This window comes from Dipodomys ordii, unplaced genomic scaffold (genome assembly GCF_000151885.1).
Source record: "Dipodomys ordii isolate 6190 unplaced genomic scaffold, Dord_2.0 Scaffold134, whole genome shotgun sequence".
In the NCBI taxonomy this organism is placed as follows: Eukaryota; Metazoa; Chordata; class Mammalia; order Rodentia; family Heteromyidae; genus Dipodomys; species Dipodomys ordii.
In genome coordinates, this window is record NW_012267350.1 from 1,601,079 (window position 1) to 1,619,042 (window position 17,964).

A 17,964-nucleotide genomic window follows, 5' to 3' on the forward strand; every position below is an offset into this window, starting at 1 on the left:
TTAGAGTTCTTGATTATAGCCATTCTAACTGGGGTGAGGTGGAATCTCAATATTGTTTGATTTGCATTTCTTTTATGGCCAGAGAGGTTGAGCATTCCTTCATATTGGCCATTCTTATTTCCTCTTCAGAGAAGTTTCTTTTCAAGTCTTTAACCCACTTATTAATTGGGCAGTTGGTTCTCTGAGGATTTGTTGTTGGGGGATTTAATTTTTTGAGTTCCAGGTATATTTTAGATATGAGACCCTTGTCCGTTGTTTGGCTAGTGAAGATCTTCTCCCAATCTGTGGGCTTTCTATTGATCTTGCTAGCTATGTCCTTTGCCATGCAGAAGCTCTGAAAGTTCATGCAATCCCATTTGTCCAACCTTTCTTTGATTTGTTGTGTTTCTGGGTCTCTATTAAGAAAATTTCGAGCTGTGCCAAACATACCTAGGGTTTCTCCTATTCCATCCTGTAGTGTTTACAGGGTGTCTGCTTTGACTCCGAGGTCTTTGATCCATTTGGAGTTGATTCTGGTGCAGGGTGATATTTAAAGATCTAGCTTTAGTTTTCTACAAGTGATTAACAAATTTTTCTAGCACCATTTACTGAAGAAGTTGTCTTTCTTACATTTTATTTTTTTAGCTCCCTTATCGAAGATTAGATGGCTATAGGTCTGTGGGGTCATTTCTGGGTTTTCAATTCTATTCCATTGGTCCTGAGGTCTGTTCTTGTGCCAGCACCAAGCTGTTTTGATTACTCTGGCTTTATAGTAGAGTTTGAATTTTGGTATTGATATTCTTCCAGCACTGTTCTTTCTGTTAAGGATCGTTTTTGCTATTCAGGATCTGTTAATTGTTCCATATGAATTTTTGGATTGCCTCTTCTATTTCCTTGAAGAATGAGGTTGGAATATTGATAGTTATCACATTGAATTTGTAGATAGCCTTGGTATGTATAGCCATTTTCATGATGTTGATCCTTCTAATTAAGGAGCATGGGAGGTTTTTCCACTTTCTAAGTTCTGCTTTGATTTCCTTTTTCAGGTTTTTAAAGTTTTCATCATAGAGGTCCTTCACTTCTTTGGTTAAGTTAATTCCTAGATATTTTATTATTTGTGGGGCTGTTACAACTTGAGTTGCTTTCCTGATTTCAGCCATGCTTTTCTTATTGTTGGCATACAGAAAAGCCATTGATTTTTGATGGTTAATTTTATACCCTGTTACTTTGCCAAAGTTTTGAATCAGCTTGATTAGTTTGGGAGTGGAGTCTGTTGGATTCTTTAAGTACAAGATCATCTTATCTGCAGACAGGGAGAGTTTTACTTTATCTTTCCCTAGTTGGATCCCTTTTATATTTGCATCTTGTCTTATTGCTGTAGCTAGGCATTCTAATACTAAATGGAGAGAATGGACATCCTTGTCTCATTCCTGAGTTAAGAGGAAATGGCTTTACTTTTTCGCCATTAAGTATAATTCTGGCTGTAAGTTTGTCATATACAGCCTTTACTGTATTGAGGAATGTTCCATGGATTCCTAGTTTTTCCAGAGCCTTCATCATAAAGGGGTGTTAGATCTTGTCAAATGCTTTTTCTGCATCTATTGAGATAACCATGGGGTTCTTATCTTCGCTCTTATTGATGTGATGAATTATATTAATTGATTTGCATATAGTGAAACAGCTTTGCATCCCTGAAATGAATCCTGTTTGATCATGGTGTATGATTTTTTGGATGAATTGTTGAAGTCGATTGGCCAAAATTTTGTTGAGAAGTTTTGTATCAATGTTCATCAAAGAAATGGGTCTATACTTCTCTTTCTTTGATGAGTCCCTGCCTGGTTTTGGGATGAGGGTTATGATGGCTTCATAGAAAGAGTTTGGTAGTGAACTTTCTCTTTCAATTTCATTGAAGAGTTGGAGGAGTATTGGTGTGAACTCTGCTTTTTAAGCCTTGTAAAATTCTGCTGTAAATCCATCTGATCCTGGGCTTTTTTTAGATGGGAGGTCTCTTATTGCTGTTTCTATTTTAGTGCTTGATATGATCCTGTTTAACTCATCTTGGTTTAATTTTGGCATGTCGATATTTGCTAGAAAAAGGTCCATTTCTGCCAGGTTCTCAAACTTATTAGCATAAATGTTTGAGAAGTATTCCCTTATAATGTTCTGAATCTGGGTTGTTTCTGTGGTGATGTTTCCATTCTTATCTCCAAGTTTGTTTATTTGGGTGTGTTCTCTTCTTTTTCTGATAAGATATGCTAAGGGTCTGTCAATTTTGTTAATTTTTTCAAAGAAACAACTCTTTCTTTTGTTGATGCTTTCTATGGTTTTTTTGAATTCTAATTTATTTAATTCTGATTTAATTTTTTATTTTTTTCCATCTACTGGATTGGGGTTTATCTTGCTGCTATTTTTCAAGGAGGTTCAGATGACCCATTAAGTTGTTGGTTTCAGATCTCTCCAATTTGTTGATGTAGGAACTCAGCTATAAACTTGCCTCTGAGTACTGCCTTTGCTGTGTCCCTGAGGAGCTGGCAATTTGTGTGTTCATTTTTGTTGAATATCAGGAACATTTGAATTTCCTTTCTAATCTCTACCATGACCCACTGGTAATTCAATAGTGTGTTTTTCAGCCTCCATGTGTTACAGGACTTTCTTTGGTGGCTTTTGGTGTTGAGTTCTAATTTTATTCCCTTGTGGTCTGAGAGAATGCAAGGTATAACTTCAATGTTTCTGAATTTGGACAAGTTTGCTTTGTGACCTAAAATGTGGTCTATTTTTGAAAATGTTCCATGTGCTGCTGAGAAAAACGTGTATTCTGATGCTGCTGGGTGAAGTATTCGGTAGCTGTCTGTTAAATCTAGTTGATCTATGCAGTTGTTTAGATCTGCGGTTTCTGTATTGAGATTTTGCCGAGTTGATCTATCTGGTGGGGATAGTGGTGTGTTAAAGTCCCAACAATTAATGTCTTTGCATTTATGTGGGATTTGAGGGAAAGTAGTGTTTGTTGGATAAATGTGGGTGCTCCATCGTTTGGTGAATAGGTATTTACAACTGTAATATCCTCCTGAAGGAGAGATCCCTTAATTAGTATGTAGTGACCTTCTTTATCTCTTCTCACTAATTTTAATTTGAAGTCTATTTTATCTGATATTAGGATTGCAACTCCCGCCTGTTTATGGGGGCCGTTTGCTTGGTAGATTTTGTTCCAGCCTTTCACTTTCAAAATGTGTTTGTTTTTATGGGCAAGGTATGACTCTTGAAGGTATCAGATAGAAGGATCTTGCTTTTTCATCCAACTAGACAGTCTATATGACTTAATTGGGGAGTTAAGTTCATTAATCTTGCGAGTTATGACTAAGACGTGTTTGGTAGTCCCTGCCATGTTATCCACCTTCTTGGGGGCTGTGGCAACTGGGTTCTTCCTATGGTTCTTGGATTCTCAGTTTGGGTGTGGTTTCTTGACCTTTACTGTGGTCTTGTTGGTTTTCTATGTGTAAGACATCTTTAAATATTTTTTGTAGGGCTGGTTTGGTGGAGATATATTGTTTCAGTTTTTCTTTGCTATGGAAGGTTTTTATTTGACCCTCCATTATAAAGGAGAATTTATCTGGGTACAGTATTCTTGGTTGATAGTTACTTGTCTTTAGGGCCTGGCATACATCATTCCAGGCTCTTCTTCCTTTCATGTGTCTGCTGAGAAGTCTGAGGTTATTCTAATTGGTTTCTCTTTATAGATGATTGATCTTCTCTCCTTGACAGCTTTAAGGATCCTGTTCTTGGTCTGAATTGATCCTGTGTGGATTATAATGTGACAGTGGGATGTCCTGTTCTGGTCTGGTCTATTTGGGGTTCTAAAAGCTTCTTGTATCTGAATAGGCCTATCTTTTTGCATGTTTGGAAAGTTCTCTGCTAATATCCTGTTAAATAAATTTCCTAGACCATTAACTTCTGTCGCTAGGTCTTCTGATGGTGTCTTCCAAATATTGAGTAGATCTATAATATTTCTTGGATTTGTCTTGGATAGTTGCATGTTCTTTCTCTATAATATCTAGACTGTCTTCAATTCCATAGATTTGATCTTCTGCATGGTCTAACCTACTGTAAGTACATTTTTTTTTGTTGGTCATGGGGATTGAACTCTCTGTCTGGGCTCTGTCCCTCAGCTCTTCAGCTCAAGGCTAGCACTCTACCAGTTGAGCCACTGCGCCACTTCCATCAATTATCTTATTCACCTAATTTCTCCCCATAGTGCTTTTCAACAAGTCTTAGCTTTCTTTGTTTTCTGTGCATTGTGAAAGCATACCTTTTCTTTTCCTTCTTCCTTTCTTCCTTCCTTCCTTCCTTCCTTCCTTTCTATCTACCTTTGTTCTAATTTTACTCTGTTTTTTCAGACAATGTCCCTGTATAGCCTAGACAGATCTCCTCCTCCTCCTCCTCCTCCTCCTCCTCCTCCTCCTCCTCCTCCTCCTCCTCCTCCTCCTCCTCCTCCTCCTCCTTCTCCTCCTCTTCCTCCTCCTCTTTCTCCTCCTTTTCATTTTTGTACTGGCACCAAGGCTTGAACTCAGGGCCTCAGGCTCTCATTTGGCTTTCTTGCTTGACTTTCTTGTTCACAGATGGCACCTCTACTTGTCAAAACTCTGGCCTGCCTTTTAAAAGTGGTTACCTTGGAGAGAGTCTCAGGCTTTTCTGCCTATGCTAAGTTCAAGCTGCGATCTTCGGTATCTCAGCCTCCTGAGTAGCTATGATTATATGTGTGAACCACCAGGACCTTGCTGTGGCCTCCAACTCCTGATTCTGTTGTCTTGACCTTCCAAGTGCTAGGATTTCAAGTATACACCACTATGCCTGGTCAAAGATAGATCCTTGTAATGATTTTTGAACAAAATATACATAATACATAATCACATAAATCTTAATTGGATACCAGGATAATATTTCATGCATGTATTCAATAATGTGTTTTCTTTTTTTTTTTTTGGTACTGCGGATCGAACCCAGGATGTTGCACTTGCTAGGCAAGTGCTTTGCCACTGAGCTACATCCCAGCCCGCATGTATTCAATAATGGCTACAACTCATAACAAGATATTGGACATCTCATCCCTTAGGTTCTTTCATAGTGCCTACTAAAAAAAAAGACCCCCTTCCAGGGTGGCCAGCTATCCCAGTTGGCTTGAGGGGTATCTTGGGTAAATTAGCAGTGAAAGTACCACATCCCAAAATAACCTCTGAATCCTAGACCAACCAAATCAGGTCACCTAATCCTCTCCTTAAAGTAGCCACTATTCTGGACAAAATCATTATGGAAGCCCGGTGCCTGTAATCCTAGCTATTCAGGAGGCTGAGATCTGAGGATCACGGTCTGAAGCCAGCCCCAGCAAAATAAGTCCCCATGAGACTCTTATCTTCACTTAGCCACTGAAAAAACCAGAATTGGCACTGTGGCTCAAGTAGTAGAGTGCTAACCTTGAGCACAAAGAGGCTTAGGGACAGCTCCCAGGCCCTGAGTTCAAGCCCCACAACCGACAAAAAAAAATCGCTATGGATTAGTTTTGCCTGAATTCATTTAAGTGGAATAATATAATAGTACTATATTGTAATACAATATCATCAATCCAAGCTACTTATCCATGTTATTTCATAAATCGTTAGTTTGTTTTCTCTTTCATTGAAGTATAAAAATCCCCTGCATGATAAGATCAAAATGTATGCTTTCTACTGTTGATGAAAAATTAGGTTGCTTTTAGATCAAAGTGTTGAGTAAAATTGCTGCCAGCATTTCTTTACATGTCTATCTCTGAACAGAAGCACACAGAAGCAGAACTTCTGGGTCATAGTGTTACCTGTAAATAGCTTTAGTAGCTATAATGTAGAGCGCCAGTCAGTTTTCTGAAGTGGTTGAACTGCTTTCTTCCTATGTGCCATGGAAGGGAACTTTCCATTGTTTCCTATCAGCACCTAAAATTGTGGGTTTTTACCTTTAGTTATTTTACTGGGTGTCTAGAAGCATCTTATTATGCAGCTTCATTTGCAGTTTTCTGATAATTAATTAACTAATGTCATCTATTTACTGGCTTCTTTGATAAAGTACTAACTTGTGTGTCTGTTTTCTTATTGGCTTGTCTGTCTTTATTACCAATTTGTACATTATATTTATCGGCTGAATACTTGTCCTTTGGCAGATATTTGTATTATAGATAGCTTCTCTCAGGCCCCACTGCGGACCTCTTGCTCTCTATGCACATCTTGTGTCTGTGTGCAAAAAAAAAAATCTTTCAGCCATGTCCTCCTTCTATAGCACACCTTCAGTTTCACCCCATTTATTGGGAGGTAGAAAGACACCATTTCTAGACTGCTTCAAAAAGCCCGGAGCCCCATAGTCTCACCCTTTCTTTCTCCAACACATCCTCAACTGGCAACCTGCTAGTCTCTTGTAATGAACTGTTTCCTTTTCTAGCTCAAGAACATTCTTTTCTTCTGTTTTTGTTGTTGTTGTTATTGTTTTCTGGTCCTGGGGCTTGAATTCAGATTTCTTCCTTTCTTTCTTTTTTTTTCTTTCCTTCTTTCCTTCCTTCCTTCCTTCCTTCCCTCCTTCCTTCCTTCCCTCCGTCCCTCCTTCCTTCCTTCCTTCCTTCCTTCCTTCCTTCCTTCCTTTCTTTCTTTCTTTCTTTCTTTCTTTCTTTCTTTCTTTCTTTCTTTATTTCTTTATTTCTTTAGTGTATGTGTATGTGCTGGTTCTGAGGCTTGAACTCAGGGCCAGGGTGCTGTTACTGAGCTTTTTTACTCAAGGCTGGCATTCTACCACTTTGAGCCACAACTCCACTTCCAGCTTTTTTGGTGGTTAATTGGAAATGAGTCTTACAGACTTTCCTGTTCATTCTAACTTTGAACTTTGATCCTTAGATCTCAGCTTCCTGATTAGCTAGGATTACAGACATGAGATACTGGTGCCTGACCACTACAGTCTTCAAAACTATGCGAATTTGTGTGTGTGTGTGTGTGTGTGTGTGTGTGTGCGCGCGCGCACACATGTGTATGTGTGTATGTGTTCCAGTACTGAAACTTGAACTCAAAGCCCTGAGCTCACCCCTGTTTTCAATGTATTTGATTCTGGTGCCCTGCATCTTGTATATACATTTTTCTAATTGGGGGAGGAGAAGGGAAATAACAAAATGCTGAAATAAAGGTACAGGTTGACCCATTGTAACAATGAGATGTACAAAACACTATGTTGAAAACAAACTTTACAATCTTAGAGGGGGCAGTTGGGGAGGTTGGGAGGGAAGGGATTGGAGAGGGAAAACAAAGGAAGAGGTAACAATGCTTAATAAGAAATGTACTCATAGCCAAGCGCTGGTGGCTCATGCATGTAATCCTAGCTACTTAGGAGGCTGAGATCTGAGGATCACGATTCAAAGCCATCCCAGGCAGGAAAGTTCATGAGACTCTTATCTACAATAACCGCCCCCCCTTGCTAGAAAACGGAAGTGGTGCTGTGGCTCAAATGGTAGAGTGCTCGCCTTGAGCTGAATTGTTGAGGGACAGTGCCCAAGCCCAGAGTTCAAGCCCCATGACCGACAAAAAAAAAAAGAAATGTACTCATTACCATACTCATGTAACTGTAACCCCTCTATACAGTATTTTTTACAATAAAAAACATATATGTATATAAACATGTAATTCAAGCATTGATGTAAAATAATTTAAATACAAAATTCAAGTCAAAGCAATAAATTCGAGTTGTTTACAGGGAAAAAAAAAGCCTTGAGCTCTCATTTGGCTTTTGGTTCAGGGCTGGTGCTCTACCACTAGAGTCACAACTCCACTTTCAGCTTTTCTTTCAGTTAATTGGAGAAAAGAGTCTCACAGACTTTCTTGCCTGGACTGCTCAGCCTCCAGAGTATAGGTGTGAGCTACCAATACCTAGCCTCAATGGAAAATTCCCACCCCCCTTTATAGATGTGAAACTGAGGACTTGCCATAGGTCACTGAACTAGTATATTTTAGACCTGGGATTTGAACACAAGCCTCTCTCCTGACTCCAGAAACTATACCCTTAAATACTATGTTTTGTTTCTTTCCTACTTTTCTATAGAATAACCAGTAAGTCAAGGGTATGAAGTTTTTTGCATATTTAAATGCATTTTAGCCAATCAAATTTAACTCCAACCAGAAATTGAGTGCCCATGACATCTTTTGTTTTTTTCTTTTTGGTGGTACTGGCGATTGAGCTCAAGGTCTCACACTTGATAAGCAAGTGTTCTATCACTTGAGCCATGTCCCCAGTCCTTTTTTTCCCTCCTTTATTTCAGAGAAGTTCTCACACTTTTCCCTAGTAGTTAGGATTATAGGTATATACCACCATGCCCAGCGGTCCATGGCATCTCATAAACAAACATTTCTCTCTAAGATCTTACACATTATCTATAGAATAAACTCTGAATTACAACATATAGTGTTCAAAAGCTTCACAGTTTAGTTTTAACCGATTTTTCCAAACTTCTCTGATAAACCCATGTCTGTATCCTAAAGGCCAAACATGGTCTCTGACTTCTCCCTGTCTTTGCTCAATTCTGATCCTTCAACTTGAAATAAGTGACATTAGAGCTCCACTTTCCAAAGTCCTACTCATTGATTGAGACTTTCCATGAAGTCTGCCTGGATTCCACTACTGATTTTTCCTCTGTATTCCCAAAGCACCTAGCTATACCTCTCACAGCATTCATCCTGTTCTTTCTCTTGGTCAGTGTGGTATGGCTGTATATTCTGGCTCATAAGAGTACCAGTTCCTTGGAGATAAAGCCCTCTATTATTTATCTTTGTAGTCTCTACTTTATATAAGGCATTTTACATATGTTTTGATAAACATTTGGTAAACCAATAATTTGCAACAACCTCAGAGGGAAAATGAGCAAGATTTCTACCCATGTGCATGGTTGGAGTAGGAGATTTGGGTTGGAGAAAGAGTTTCGAAAAGCTGGGCACTGGTGGCTCATGCCTGTAATCCTAGCTACTCAGGAGGCTGAGACTGGAGGATTACAGTTCAAAGCCAGCCTGGGCAGGAAAGTTTGTGAGACTCTTATTTCCAATAAACTAATCAGAAAAAATGGTGCTGTGGCTCAAGTGGTAGAGTGCTAGCTCTGAGCATAGAGAGACTCAGGGACAGTGCCCAGGCCTTGAGTTCAAGCTAAAGAAAGAAAGAAAGAAAGAAAGAAAGAAAGAAAGAAAGTAAGAAAAGAAGGAAGGAAGGAAAGAGAGAAAGAAAGAAAGAGAAAAGAAAGAGAGAGAGGATGGAAGGAAGGAAGAAAGAAAGAAAGAGAGAGAGAGGAAGGAAGGAAGAAAGAAAGAAAGAAAGAAAGAGAGAGAGAAAGGAAGGAAGGAAGGAAGGAAAGAAGGAAGAAAAGGAAGGAAGGAAGGAAGGAAGGAAGGAAGGAAGGGTTTTCCAATTTCTTTTTTATTTTCCCTGCAATGCAGTTCCAAAAGGCCATTGATCCTAGTGACTGGCTTGGGTTTAAACTGCTAGTACCTCCCCCTCCTCCTCCTCCCCCTCCTCCTCCTCCTCCTCCTCTTTTGTCAGTAATGAGGCTTGAACTCTGGGCCTGGGCGCTGTCCCTGAGTTCTCCAGCTCAAGGTAAGCACTCTACCAATTTGAGCCACAGAGCCACTCCCAGTTTTCTGGTGGTTAATTGGAGATAAGAGTCTCATGGGGACTTTTCTGCCCTGGCTGGCCTTGAACCGCAATCCTCTTATCTCAGCCTCCTGAGTAGCTAGGATTACAGGCATGAGCCACCTGCTCCTGGCTTAGTACTTCCTTCTTAGGAGAAAAACTCAGCTTTGCAGCTTCTCTCTCCAGTGCCTCTGTTGCTCTTTCTCACATCCAGGAAGCTACCTGCTTTCCTCTCTCTCCTGACCCTTCTACCACAAAGAAAGATATGTGGTACCCTGTGAATCCACCTTAGGTTCACAGCAGTGGAAGCAGTGGGGGCAGTGAATAGGGTAAGAACAAGGGTTAAGAAGTGAACTAGGAAGAAGATACAGTGATAGAGCACTTGCCTCGCATTTGTGAGGCCCTGATTCCATTCCCAGCACCAAATGGAAAATTGACAATTTTGCTCCTGGGATTTTACCTGACTGATACAGATGACATATTCTCACCAGAAAGGGCCCAGGGGGTGGGGACAGAAGAGAAGAAACCTAACAGCCCCTTCCCTAGGTCAGGATAAAAGTTTTCTTGACTATCAGAATTCTCTCTGGACTTTCGGGACCACAGTACCTTTGCACAGTAGAAATTACTGAGCTCCTCTGGATTTTCCTACAAGCTTGGGTGCTTGGGTGCATCAGTGACTTGTCAGAAGTGCTTAACTTCTTATCTTCTCATTTCTAAAATGAGAATGAAGGAAAGAGAAAAACCAGCAGTCCATAGAAAGAAATTGCCCAAGGGAGAATTATGACCAGCTTTAGCATACCTGAATCAAAATGACAGACCATGAAATAATGTAGTTTACTCTGCATCAGCTGCCCTGTCTGCCCAAACTATCAGCTGAATGGCCTGCCACAATGATTAGAGCTCATCTGCCAGGGTGAAAATCTTTGAGCAGCCTAAACGCTCCAGCAGCAAAGCCCCAAGGGCCCTGGGATGGAGGAAGATAAAGGTTCAAGTTGGAAGTGGGAGAAGAAATGAAAGTCTCTGAGAAAAAGAGAAAGCCAGCTACTGCTTGCACCAATAACATCATCCAAGATGTCAGCTCCCCATAGAAGTGTGGATCATGGTGGCTCCCAAGCTAGCCTCTGGGTGCCAAGTGTTTGCCAGAAAAAGATGCAAGGCCTATTACTAGTGTCTCACACATTTGATCCTAGATACTTGGGATACTAAGTTCTGAGCATCCTGTTCAAGGTCAGCCCAGGCAGGAAAATCTGTGAGACTCCAACCAACCAGCAAAAAGCAAGAAGTGGGGGCATGGCTCAAATGGTAGAGCACCAGCTTTAAATTTAAAAAGCCAGCCAAAAACATGAGTCTTTGATTTCAAGCCCCAGTACTACATTAAAGAAAGAAAGACACAGGAAAGTTAGAACAAGTAGGCTGGACCAGGGTTAATGATACATAGACATCATGTATGACATTGTGAGATATTCAGCAAAGATGGCCACCTACTTAACCCTGACAAGGTGTGCTTCCAAAAGCAACCATTCACTTGCATCATAATCAGGGTTCAGTACTTGTAAGGATCAGAGACCAATTAAAGTCTAAAAGGTGGTTCAATGTCCTGGAGGCAAATCTATCCAGATCTACTGGATAGTCCACCTCTGTCTCCAGGGCCACACTGTTTCTCATCTCTGTTCCTTTCTGGCTGTCTGTTTCATGAGCAGTGAGAAGACTGGTTCTCTCTATATTAGTTATGTTCCCTGATTGTCCAGCATTGCCTGAGCAGAACATCAGCTGTCTGACTCAGCCCCTCAGGAATCTGGGGTTGAGAAAGACATTGCAAGCAAGTATACTGCAGTTGATCAATGCATCAATCATTCTGGCAATAAGGAGTTGCTTCTTCAATACCTTGGAGGTGCCTACTCCCTACTAGACCTGGTCTTGGTTACAGAAGTGTGATTATGCAAAGTTTCTTTCTACAAGGCACCAAACAGCTGAGGAGAGATCCTGTGAGCACACAGCATAAAGCCTGCATATACGGATTGCAGGAGAAAGAAGAAAAGGGGGACTAGAGACGTTAAGATATCTGCATGGAGGAGATGGGGTCTGAACTGGGAAAGAAAGGGAAGGAGGAAAAATGCCAATGACCCACCTTCCGATAGGTGGGACAAAGACTGGAAGTGAGAATGCTGTGTGATTGTGGGAAGCAGTGTCTTGACTCACCATTATAGTATTGGAGAACAATGGGTAAACATTGTAATAGCTGAGGTTGAGAGAGCAAAGCTAAAGTTCATTCTACAGGACGTTCATTGTCAGACTTGAGCATGCATCAGAGTCCTCAGGAACACCCACACACACACACACACACACACATCAGACCTCAGGTCTGGGGCAGGATCTGGGTCTTTGCTTTCCTAAAAAATGGCTTGAAAACAACTGATCTTTCCATAAATGGCCTATGAATGGTATACAGGGTAGACAAGCAAGGATCCACATAGAGGTCTAGAAAAGCTCCAAAGCAAAGGGATTCTGGAGAAAGCAAAGAAGGGAGGGCACATGCCAAAGATATGTCATCTACCAGAGGCCAGACTACATCCAGAGTTCCTAAAGAAAGGAGGGTGTATGAAATCCAGTTTCTGAACTTGAAGCATGGACTACTGGTCAGTACTGGAGAAAGCAGACCCACAAGGAGGCTGAGCCTACTTCCTACAATACTAGGAAGCAATAGGGCCTGATCAAGGACTTAGGTAGATCCTACTACTATCTACAAAACCCTGAATATGTCACTCAGCTCTCTGGCACACAGAATCCTCATTGTGGGCTATCACAATGCTTGCCTCCAGTAAGTGTGAGAATGAACATGGCAACACATATCAGGAACTCATGTAATAATGTTCACTATTGTTTTGGTTATCATCAAGTCGAAGCTCAATCTCCACACAGTTGACCCTCTCCGCACTCTCCTGAGCAGATACTGTGATTGTTATAGCAACCATCTTTTCAGGTTGCTTGAGGCAGTCCTAGTATATTGCCTGATGGGCTGGTTTTAAAAACATCTACTTCACTCTTTAAAATAACCTGGTTCAGAAGGTAAGTCATCAGGACCCCTCCGTTATATATGAAGATACTGTGGCAGTTGCTAAGTGACAGAGCTGGGCTCCAACCAGGTGGCTTGACTGTCCAGGACATGCTTGTAACTACATTATCACACTATCTCCTGAATAGGGAAAGTATGAATGCCTATATTTTTCTTTAGAAATCTGGGCTGAAGCACTGGCCACACATCCATGCAGGCCAGTGGAATACAAGATAGATTGAACAAGGGCTGGGAAGGTGGCTCAGTGGTAGAGCGCTTGCCTTGCATGCATGAGGCCCTGGGTTTGATTCCTCAGCACCACATAAAAAAAAGAAAAAAGCTGGAAGTGGTGCTGTGGCTCAAGTGGTAGAGCGCTAGCCTTGAGCTGAAGAGCTGAGGGACAGTGCCCAGGCCCAGAGTTCAAGTCCCACGACCTGACCCCCCTCCCAAAAAAATAGGTTGAACAAAACTTGGCAATCAGCATGCAAAGATGAGTCACAGAGATGTGCCAGAAAGTTCTGGTAGAGGCGGGAAAGTACAAAGCGTGTGAAACACTGTCTTTCGGGGGTGACTCTTCAATACTCTTCCCAGGCAACTGAAACAAAACTTCTCTGCTCATGACATAACATTCCACTTATCCCTCCAGAGCACCCAGAACCTAAAGAGAAGTTCTGCCCAAGCAAAGGATTTCACTGGAAGTGAGAAAGTGAAAAGACTTTTTTTTTTTTTGGTGCTGGTACTAGGTCTTGGACTTGGACTCTCTAAGCTTATTCATTCAAGTCTGGCAAACTACCACTTGAATAAAATGTCCATGTCTAGCATTTTGTTGGTTAATTGGAGATAAGAATCGCACAGACTTTCCTACCCAGGTTGGCTTCGAACTACAGTCTTCAGATATCAGTCTCCTGAGTAGTTAGAATTACAGGTATGAGTCCCCAGCACTGAGTTTCATAGAATCTGAATTGAACAGCCTAAGCAAAAGACAGCATAGAGCAACGTGGAAGGTACCTGACCTAAACTTTCTGTATCTTGTAGATTTCAAAGCAAATGCAAAACGGTTGAGCAACTGTCTATATTATATCTTCCCTTCCTCTAGTACCTGTAGCAGTGAGCTAAGAGTGAATGCTGCCTGTTAAGTCATGTGACTAAGAGTTACAATGAATATTTTGGATCGTTAAGCTTTTTAAACTATTTCTCCAAAACCATCACCATGGTGGCAGACAATCGTAAAGTGAAATTTAATACATCAAAACACTCTGCATTTGTGTCTGGATTTCAGAAGAAAAATATAATCAAAAAGAACTTTGGGGAATGGGAGAAAATTCCTTTACTGGCGTAGCAAAAGAACTGTAAATCCAGGCACCAGTGGCACATGCCTGTAATCCTAGCCACTTGGGAGGCTGAGATTTAAGAATAGCTGTCCAAAGCCAGCCTGGGCAAAAATGTCAGTGAGACTCCATCTACAAAATAAACAGTAAAATGTCCAGCTGGAGATGGAACTAAAATGGTAGAACACCAGCTGTAAGCAAGCAAGACAAAGAGAGCCCAAGGCCCTGAATTCAATAACCAATACCAGCACAAAAGAAAAAGAAAGGAGAGGAGAGGAGAGAAAAGGAGAGGAGAGGAATAAAGAAAGAACTGTGAGATGTTTTTCTGAGTAATAAGTAAAATGGAACATCTCATGATATTTATTTGTTTGTTTGTCTATTTTGCCGGTCGTAGGGCTTGTACTCAGGGTCTGGAACCTGTCACTGAGCTTCTTTTGCTCAAGGCTGGCATTCTACCACTTGAGCCACAGCACCACTTCTGGCTTTTTCTGTGTATGTGGTACTGAGGAATCAAACCCAGGGCTTCATGTATGTTAGGCAGCACTCTACCACTAAGCCACATTCCCAGAACATCTCGTGATTTTGAATACAATGCAGCCTGAAGAAATCTTCAGAACATTTTGCATCTATTATCCATAACCATCAAGACAGCTATTGAATTGTCATTGTTGTAATTATGTCATACTGATTAACTATTATATATGATTAACCTTAGTACTATTTTACAAATATTTAACAACTATTATATCATGAAAAAGTGTTCAGAGCTGGGTGCCAATGGCGCATGCCTGTAATCCTAACTACTCAAGAGACTGAGATCTGAGGATCCCAATTTGAAGCCAGTCTGGACAAAAAAGTCCGTAAGACTATCATCTCCAACTAACCAGCAAAAATTCAGAAGTGGAGCTGTGGCTCAAGTGATAGAGCAACAACTTTGAGTGAAAAAGCTCAGGGACAGTGTCCAGATCCTGAGTTCAAGCCCCCGGCTAGCACAAAGAAAAAAGTGTTCAGGTATGTTAATCAGAAAGTATGTATATTAGAAACTACTAGAACTTGGGTGCTAAGAGAGCTTGAGAACCGGTAAGTTTATTCATTCAAAGTAAAACTTTATGTACCTGAGAGAGTTCTCCCTCTGCTTTTCATACCTAACTGTTAAGGGTAATGTTCCTCATGAAAAATGCTAATTTCTGACGTTAGAGAGGAAAAACATACTTCTGTTCTTAGATTCTCTGAGAACAGTTATATTTCCATCAGAACAAATATTCAAATATGTCCAGTAGTGATCAATCTTTGTCTTTCTAGTAATAGCTGCTTCTGACAACCAAGTCATTCAAGTGGGTCAATTAGGATTTGGAAATGAGCTTGACCATAATGTGGCTCTCTAGAGGCCTGAGATGTTCAATGCTTCATACGAATATCACCCTCTTTGTGATTAATGTGAAATCAGAAAAATGCCCCATCATTAACCTTATAAATGCCAACATTGAGTTTCATCAGATCTAAGACTTCTGATCCTAACCCACTGCCCTTCCCTCATATTGCAAAATAAACCTATAATATTTTATCTATAAAAATAACCACATTTCTGTACATCACTGGGCCGCTTGGCTTCCCTGGGTATAAGGAGCAAATAATCAGAGAACACAGTTTCTGGAAAATGAATTTGTGATCATGTTTTCTGTCTCAAACTTCTTTTCTGTTGCTACCATGAACATCACAGACCAATGTGTAATAAATATTTATTAAGCACAAGGTTCTAGAAGTCTGAGAGCTTGGCACTCACATCTGGTAAGGGACTCTATGTTATTCCATGGTGAAAGCATCATGTGGTGAGGCAGAGTAAGTGTGCTAGCTTACATGTCTCTTGAGCTCTTCTCTTTTTTTTTTTTTTGTTAATCACGGGACTTGAACTCTGGTTCTGGGTGCTGTCCCTGAGCTCTTCAGCCCAAGGCACTCTACCACTTGAGCACAGTGCCACTTCTGGTTTTCTGGTGGTTAATTGGAGATAAGAGTCTCAGGGACTTTTCTGGCAGGGCTGGCTTTGAACCATGATCCTTAGATCTCAGCTTCCTGAATAGCTAGGATTACAGGTGTGAGCCACTGCACCAGGGACTTGAGCTCTTCTTAAAAGCTACTAATACCTTCATGTTGATCCCACCCTCTTGACCTCTTCTAATCCTGTCTCCCAAATGTTTCCCACTCCAAGTACCATTAACATATGATTTGGATTAAGTTTCCAACTATGAAGTGTTAAAGAACACATCCAAATCACAGCACAATGCCTGGTCCAGACCTTAGCATAGAATCTTCCAGGAACTGAGCTCATCTTTAGCACCTGTGATGCTGGTGCTAGAGCTTCTCTTTTTTTGACCTTCAAGCACTCTGGCTCCGGTCCTCTCTACTTCCTCCTCTATCTCTACCTTACCAACTCTTTCCCAGATAGATCAAAAAAATCTAAATCCAAAAAGAGAGCCCAAATAATTGGATTCATTTTGCACAACAACCAATTAGTTGGAGCTTTTACACCAGTCACCCTGTATCAGAGATCCATGCTGATGACAATGATGGGAAAAAAATCAAACATGCCATTTACCAAGTACAGAGCACGTGCTCTCACCAAGCCAGGCCTTCTTCCTGCATGATGCATGTAAACTGAGTCTTGCTTCAAGGAACAAAGAAGTGACCGTACAGTCAGCAAGAGAGCATTCCAACAATTTCTCCAGTCCTTCCACCATACTAAATTGGACTATTTCATAGCATTACTTCTGACATCTTTTTTTGTTGAAATGACCAAAAGGGTAATCTTACTACCTTTCCCTGCCCTGATCCAACTTAGGAAGTCTCAGATGTTCTTGTCATTCCTCGGCCCTGGGACAGTTGATGCCTGTTCAGCAGCAATCTGTCACTCCTGTTTCTTTATGAAGCTGTCTGGAAGAGAGTTTACCTTCTGAAATGCTCAGCTAGTTCTTTGACATCATTTGAGTAGTCTGCAACTCCATCACTCCTCCAATCAGCTACGACTTCCTTTCTGCAACTCTATCTCTCCTCGAATCATCTATGAAATCCTCTCTGCAATTCTGTCTCTCCTCCAATCAGCTATGATTTCCTCCTGACAGATTCATTCCTTGATTTTTTTTAATTTTTAAATTTAATTTAGAGATAGGATCTCATTAAACTGCCCTGGATCCCTACTAATTGGGTCTGCAGTTTTGTGCCTACTCATTAGTTAATCCGTGCTTCTAAATTAACCTTTCTATAATAAGCATACTCCCTTTTAAAGGATAACTTTTATCAGTCAAAACCTCTCAAGAAGCCAGGCTCTGGTGGCTCACACCTGTAATCATAGCTAGTCTGGAGGTTGAGATCTGAGGATCATGGCTTAAAGCCACCCTGAGCAGGAAAAGCCAGTGAGACTCTTATCTTCAGTTTAACAGCAAAAAGTGGGAAACTGGATGTGGCTCAAGTGGTAGAGTGCCAGCTTGAGTGAAAAAGCTAAAGGACAGTGCCCTAGGCCCTGAGTTCAAGCTCTGGTATTTACACACACACACACACACACACACACACACACACACACACACTTCAGAGCAAGATAACAGCTATCTGAAGAGTGATAGGGAAGCCATCACCAAATGTCCATACTGTACCATCAAAAATGCACAACCATCTGTATTATGTCAAAATAAAGGAAGATGTCTGCCCAAGGACATCTTCCAGATCTCCTAATGTAGGACAGCTAAATCACATCTAATTCCTTATCACCATGCTCACTGCCTATATTCCTCAAACTTGCCTGGTAAAAAGAATGACTGGGACACTGCTCAAAAACGCAGAATTCTGGGCCCCTACTGGACCTCCCTATCCAAAGTTTTTAAGTTGCAGCCTAAGGATATGTATGTATGTATGTATGTATATATATATATATATATATATATTACACTA

The 17,964-nt window shown here is 40.9% G+C and overlaps 1 protein-coding gene across 1 annotated transcript in view; it reads left to right on the forward strand.

Annotated features, from left to right (window-relative positions):
- Positions 1–17,964, forward strand: part of LOC105996648 (chromosome unknown open reading frame, human CXorf36) — a 43,463-nt gene that overhangs the window by 19,792 nt on the left and 5,707 nt on the right. Inside the window, exon 3 of the mRNA XM_013030840.1 lies at positions 13,344–13,395. Within this exon, the coding sequence (XP_012886294.1) occupies positions 13,344–13,395 (52 nt within the window). The remainder of the gene's footprint in view (positions 1–13,343; positions 13,396–17,964) is intronic.